General features: G+C 48.5%; 1 protein-coding gene across 2 annotated transcripts in view; it reads left to right on the top strand.

Annotated features, from left to right (window-relative positions):
* Nucleotides 1-6,546, top strand: part of Prmt8 (protein arginine methyltransferase 8) — an 83,208-nt gene that overhangs the window by 64,801 nt on the left and 11,861 nt on the right. For both annotated transcript variants that reach the window (XM_031383532.1, XM_031383533.1), the window contains exon 7: nt 3,862-3,977. In XM_031383532.1, the coding sequence (XP_031239392.1) occupies nt 3,862-3,977 (116 nt within the window). The remainder of the gene's footprint in view (nt 1-3,861; nt 3,978-6,546) is intronic.

Here is a 6,546-nt window from a genome sequence, read left to right as displayed (position 1 = left end):
TCTCTCTCTCTCTCTCTCTCTCTCTCTCTCTCTCTCTCTCTCCTCTGTGTATGTGTCTGTGTGTATGTGTCTGTGTGTCTGTGTGTCTGTGTGTGTTTTTCTAGGTATATGTGTCTCTGGATTCTCTCTCCTCCCCGTCCTCCTCCTCCTTTTTCTCCTCCTCCTCCTCCTCCTCTCCTCCTTTTCCTCTTCCTCTCATCTCCTCTCCTCTCCTTTCTCCCTCTCTCAAGTTTTCCTTTGATTGGTCTGGGCGTGGTTTTCCTTGTATGCATCCTGATTGGGGTTATTGTACAATGCTTGGGTCTGCAGGTTGATTACTATATCTGGATTAAATGTAGGCATCATCCATACAAATGGGTCTTTTCCTCTGATCATTCTCACCTTCAGGGAGTTTCATTACAAATGTGTTTGACATTATACTGTGGATGTCGGATTTTTTTTTTCTCGCCGTGTTTAAGTTTGGGTTATTTTTATTGAACCAGTTTCGGGTTTATTGATTATTTCCTCAATGTGTCCATCCATTCTTCTAACAAGCTGATTCCAGGAATTCTTCATCTCTGACTGCATGATTCTGGTTTAGAGAATTTCACTGGCCTTTAAAGACATCATTTCTCTCACACTGATTAAGTTTTCTACCCATCCACTGCACATCCCTTTCTCCCAGGATTCCTCAGTGTGTTTGTTATAGTTCCTTTACAGTCTCTGTTGACTGGCAATTAGACCATCTTCACTTTAGCTGAGCCTGGCTTCTCCTTTCCCTTTGGGTATTATCTTTTCAGTGTCTTGTAAGTCTTCACTGATGATGGGTACTGATGCTGTGCTAAACAGCAACACAGAGAGATGAGGGGTGGTTGTACCCAGCAAAGAGGACTTTTCCTCCGACAGGCTTTTGGAATAGGGGCTTTGGTCAATAGGCCTGTGCTCAGGGGCTTTGGTGTTGCCTTGATAGCATTGATTATGGTGTACCACAGTCTGTTTCTGAATAAGGTTTAATCCATCAACAAAAGATTCATAAGCTCCTCTGATGGCAGTACTTTAACAGACAATATACCCTTGCAATAGAAGATTAACACACCTGATTTACTACTTTTGCTAAGAGAGGCTAGTGGGAAATGAATGGACAGCAGCCCTCCCCCGCCCCAAAATTGTGTTTCTGAAGTTGCCGGGTGCTCTGTCCCCAAATAGCTGGAGTGAGACAGTCTAGCTGAGGATGTAAGACAAATATATTGGCCCCAGTAGGGGCAACTAGAAGAAGAGGCTGCAAAGAAAGATAGCATTCCATTTGTGAATCCCTTCTGCTTGAAAAACACCAACTGCAGCCGATGCTGTGCCAGACATTGTAGGGACCAAGGACACGGAAGGGCCCACAGTAACTGGAAGAGGACTCAAAGGACATGAGATCTTAAGTTCATGGCTTCAGGACTTGAAAAGACCTCAAAAGATCAACCAGCATGAAAGCCTCCCATCTCTGTGAAAGTCTAGCTTCCTGGGTCCCCCATCTGGAGATCCTGGTCCAGTAGGTCTGGTCAGAGCCCGGGCTTTGCATTTTAAAAAGCATTGCAGATGAGTCTAGAATACACAACGACTAAACCAAACCCTCCCTTTACACACAAGACTAGAGAAGAGACTTGATCTGCACAGGGCTCCCCATCTTGGTGTTCAAACTACATAATGAAGACTGCCACGTGCCGAGTTCTCTCTTTGTATCTGGCACTGTCTCTGGTACTTTGCATGTAGTGGCCCATCAATGTTCATGAGGGCCCTGGTGGATTATCATCGACAGCTTCATGTTAAAGAAAAAGAGACTGAGGCTGGGAGGTTCACCATGCTTGTGTAAAGTTATACAGTAAGTGGAAGAGCACAGGTTTGAATCCCAGACATCCAGGCCATCGACCACCACACACGCCATCTCTAAGGTTTGTGTTGACCTCCTGTGTAGAACTTCTCCTGGAGGGACTGAAGGAACAGGCGTACAGCTATGGGGCTTTTCATGGAGGAGTTTAAACTTAAGGCAGGGTGTCTCAGTACATATGTGTGTCATCTGGGAAGAGGATGGATAGCTGCCTCTAGATTCTTCACACTGGATGGCTTCTTCCCTACAATGTGATGTATGTATGTATGTATGTATGTATGTATGTATGTATGTATCTATCTATCTATCTATCTATCTATCTATCTACCTATCTATCTTCTATTGATCAATCTCATCTATCATTTATATATTTATTTTGGAGACAGAGTTTCATGTAATCAGGTTGGCTTCAAACTCATTATAGAACCAAGGTTGATTTTGAACTATTGGGTCTCCCACCTCTACCCCTGAGCACTAGGATCAGAGGTGTGTACCACCACACTTAGTTTTATGCAGTGCTGGCGATGGAACCCAAGGCTTCCTTGTGCCAGGCAAGCACTCTACCAGATGAGCTGCCTCCCCAGCCCTCACAATGTGGGTCTCAAGCTTGGCACCAGCCTCCCGTGATTGAATGGGCCATGACTGGCATCTTCCCTGCAGGCAGGAGCTCACCAGCATTCACCCTCTGGGAGATGATTGTTCTCCCTGACTGCTCCCCCCCCCACACCCAAGAGATCTTTGTGTACCTTGGAAAAGAACAGCCATTCTTTCACTGGCCATTCTGCACCTCCCTCTTCCACACCCACTCTCTTCAACACACACACAGGGACCTGAGTTCCCTGAGGCCCTGTTTGTCTGATGAACACTAAAAGAAAATTCACATTTAATAAGATTTTAGACAAAAGTATCTTTACTTCAAAGCAGTTCTAAACCCCTCAAAATAAACAGATAAATGAGATCCAACTTGCCAGTGACCAGAGCCCCTGCCCAGGCTCTCTCTTGGCAGGGAGAATGATGCATGCCCAGAAATTGTTACCCTGGCACACAGTGGAAAGGTTAGGGGACAGCTTGACTCTATTCCTAGCTCCATGTTGGTGTCACTGGGTTGGTGTGTAACCAGCTTAGGGTTTGTGCATGAGCCAGATGCCAACTTATCTGGGCCAGTTTTCTCATCTGTAGCCTGAAAGAGCCCTCAAGGGGTTGTTGGGTACATTAAGCAAAGGTAATTAATCAGTAATAGCAATTAGCACCAACACTGAAGGGTGGTCTTAGGCCACCAGATTCAAATTCACTTACCTACTCCTACATCCAGAGTCTGCTTTCTTCCCAAAGCATTTCGTGAGAAGCCCGAGTGGCCCAGAGCCCCATAAGAATGGTTGCCACCCACGGAGGGTGAGTTCTCATGATAGGAACCCTCAGTGAGTACCTTTCAGCCCAGTGACGTGGAAAGCAAGGGAGCATTGTCCTGGATCCACCTGCTGAGCAAGCTGGGCTTCTGAGAGACCAGGGAGGGAGTCTGCCCAGTGCCCAGACATCAAACCGTGGTGCCAGTTCTCAAACATGAATCTGGTTCATTGAAGAGCTCATGTTTCTCTCAGCTGCACTAACAGTTCAGATGGGCCTATAAGGGAGAGGATGCTTAGTCAGAGGTCCAGAAACAGGAAAGCAAATGAACTGGAGAGGAGATAGCAAGCACATGTCAGAAAAAGGGGCGTACCATGTGGGTAATGACCCTAGCCTCGATGTCATTCTTCTAGAGAACTTCTTGGGGACATGTTTGCCAGCCTGCTTGACCTCTGCTGCTCTAACAGAATGGGATTCACCTTTTCTAGGGGTGTGAATGAGCGACTGGTTCACGGAATGGCTCCCCTTGCGGGGGAGGGGGAGATGCTTATAGGTTTTTGATTGAAGGGAACAGGGGCCTCACCCCACCCTGCTCCCTTGTCTTAGGCACCCAGGAACACGAGTGAGCTTGGAAGTCCTGCTCATGACTCACTTTGTTTCCGTAGGGTGGGAGAACGTCTATGGCTTTGACATGACCTGCATCCGGGATGTTGCTATGAAGGAGCCCCTGGTGGACATCGTGGACCCAAAGCAAGTGGTGACCAATGCCTGTTTAATAAAGGTCTGGAGACCCATCGGGGTTGGGCCTGGGGATGCTAAGGACCTAGCTGTGCCACTCTGGATAGCCAAGTCATGTCAGTTCCCGTACGGATCCCCACTGAGGGCACCAAGGCCACTTTGGTCAGAGCCTGGTGATAAGTCAGAAGCTAGCAATCTTACTGAGCAGGACTGCGGAGGCGACTCCAGGGTGGCACTGCTGGAAGTGGGGCCCAGAGTGGTGGCCCTGGTGATGTGAGCAAGGTTAAGGGGAGGAAAGTCAGAGATTGCACTGCTTGGGAGGCAGGAGGGATATGGAGACTCAAGATAGGTGGGCAATTCAGGGCTGAGTGAATGTTCATCCTTCAGACCTCATGAGACTGCCTCCAAGTACACGTCAGCTTTGCTCAGATGCTGTCTGCAGCCCCGTCCTGGAGCCCCCTCTTTTGTCTGCTCTGAACATCTTTTCTTACAAGGTTTTCTTCAGTGCAGATGACTAGCTGGTCAGCATTTTTGCTATACTGGTTTCTAACCTTCCTCTTCCTCCTCCTCTTCTTCCTTCTCCTCCTCCCCTTCCTCCTCTTCTTCTTCCTCCTCCACTAGTACCCCTACCACCAACACCCCTACCACCACCACCCACCACCAGCCCACCACCACCACCACCACCACCACCACCACCATCATCATCATCATCATCATCATCAAAAACCCAAACATGCCTAATTAGAAAGAGTAACAAGCCAGGCGGTGGTAGCACATGCCTTTAATCCCAGCACTTGGATTTCTGAGTTCGAGGCCAGCCTAGTCTACAGAGTAAGTTCCAGGACAGCCAGGGATATACAGAGAAACCTGTCTTGAAAAACCGAAAAAAAAAAGAGAGAGAGAGAGAGAGGGAGAGAGAGAGAGAGAGAGAGAGAGAGAGAGAGAGAGAGAGAGAGAGAGAGAGAGAGAGAGAGAGAGAGAGAGAAAGAAAGAAAGAAAGAAAGAAAAAGCAAAAGAAAGAATAACAATAAGCATTAAACCCATCCCCACCATTTTTCCCACCCCAGCTCCTCCCAGGAGCCACCACCACTCAAGCCCAAATGGATCTTTTCTGTTTTAGCACTCCTGTGTGCTAACGTATTATATTGAAACAGATACCATTGACCCGTGACTATCTCTAGTCTTTCAGGTTGAAAGACATCCATTTCATATGGGGCAAGTTCATTTTCTGGTGCAAACCTGTGGCTCCTTATGTAAGCCTCATCAACCCACCCACCTCTCATTCTGCTGGGGCATCCTTCTCTGCTCTGGGCCCCTGGGCCTCCCTTGTTTTCTGGAAATTTGGGATTGGTGGCTTGAGGCACTTCTAGCAGAAGTAAGGGGGCCGGCCAACTCACAGTTTCCAAATTTGAGGGGAAGTTTCGAAAGGCTGCTGCTTGCCCACATGAGGACCCCATTGTTTGAACACATAATCCACTGAAGGCCCTAGTCTTGACCATCCCTGTGGCATTGGAAAGGGCCACCTGATGACCCTCAGTTTGCGGCATCCTGCCTAAGAGGTTTGGTTTCAGGTCTGGGTGTTGGCTTCTCATTCCCAGGCACTTATTGCCAGACTCACAGTTCTCCCGGCACATCCCGTCCTTGGTACTGGCCGGAGCCAATGTGAGGAAATACAGCCACCTCTTCCTACAAACCCTGCATCCCTGAGGCCTTGCCTTCTTGGAACTCTGAACAAGAACAAGGAAAATGAGGGAGGCTCACTCTCAGGGCAATACAGGCCCCTCAAAATTAAGAAGAGGCGCTGAGCCTCATGGCTCAGGTCTTCTGTCTCTGTGTTCCAGGAAGCTAAGGGAGGAGGGCAGAGAATCAAAGGACTTCTCCAGCAACTTAGTTTGACTCTATCTCAAAAATAAAAACAAGAAGGGAGAGAAATCAGTGCAGTAGTTCAGTGGTAGAGCACTTGCCTAGCATGTGCCAGCCTCGGAGTTCAACCCCCCTGTACCGCAAACAGACAGTCAGACAGAAAGACGGACGGACAGACTAATTTCAGAATATGTAGAAGTCAACTAGTACTATTGGTTTTTCGATATAACACGTAACGGTCACAGCTGCCATCAGTGACTGCTCGAAGCAGCCTTAGCTTAGAGATAAAACCTGTCTGTGTCTGGAGCACTAGGTGGCCTTTCGCCCTTTACCCTTGCAATGTGGCTACTGTGTGTTGCCTGCTGGTGGCCTCACAGGCTGGTTAAGTTTTGCCCCATCCTCAGCCCCCATGTTGTCACCTCTTGTTTCCTCCTCCTCTTTTCCATCCTCCTAGATGGATACCAGCAAGATCCTTGCCATGGCCTTTGATACTGGGTGTATCCACATGCCATGCAGCCAGACTAGATAAAGAAAGAGGCTGGGAAGGATAGATGTCCCATCTGCTCCCCCCCCCCCCCCCCCCCCCCCGCAACCCAGAAGTACTCTGAATACGTCTTGGGATTATGGACTCCACTCCGTGGCGATGCCCCTTTGCCTACTTTTGCTGCTGCCCTGTAATCCTTGTTCCTCTCAGTGTTTTCAGAGATCGTTTGCCCCCCGCGGTGCTCTCTCCCCACCTCTCTCTCTCT

This window comes from Mastomys coucha, unplaced genomic scaffold (assembly GCF_008632895.1).
Source record: "Mastomys coucha isolate ucsf_1 unplaced genomic scaffold, UCSF_Mcou_1 pScaffold20, whole genome shotgun sequence".
NCBI lineage: Eukaryota > Metazoa > Chordata > Mammalia > Rodentia > Muridae > Mastomys > Mastomys coucha.
Note: the sequence above shows the minus strand (reverse complement) of the source record. Positions and strands in the feature narration are given on the sequence as shown.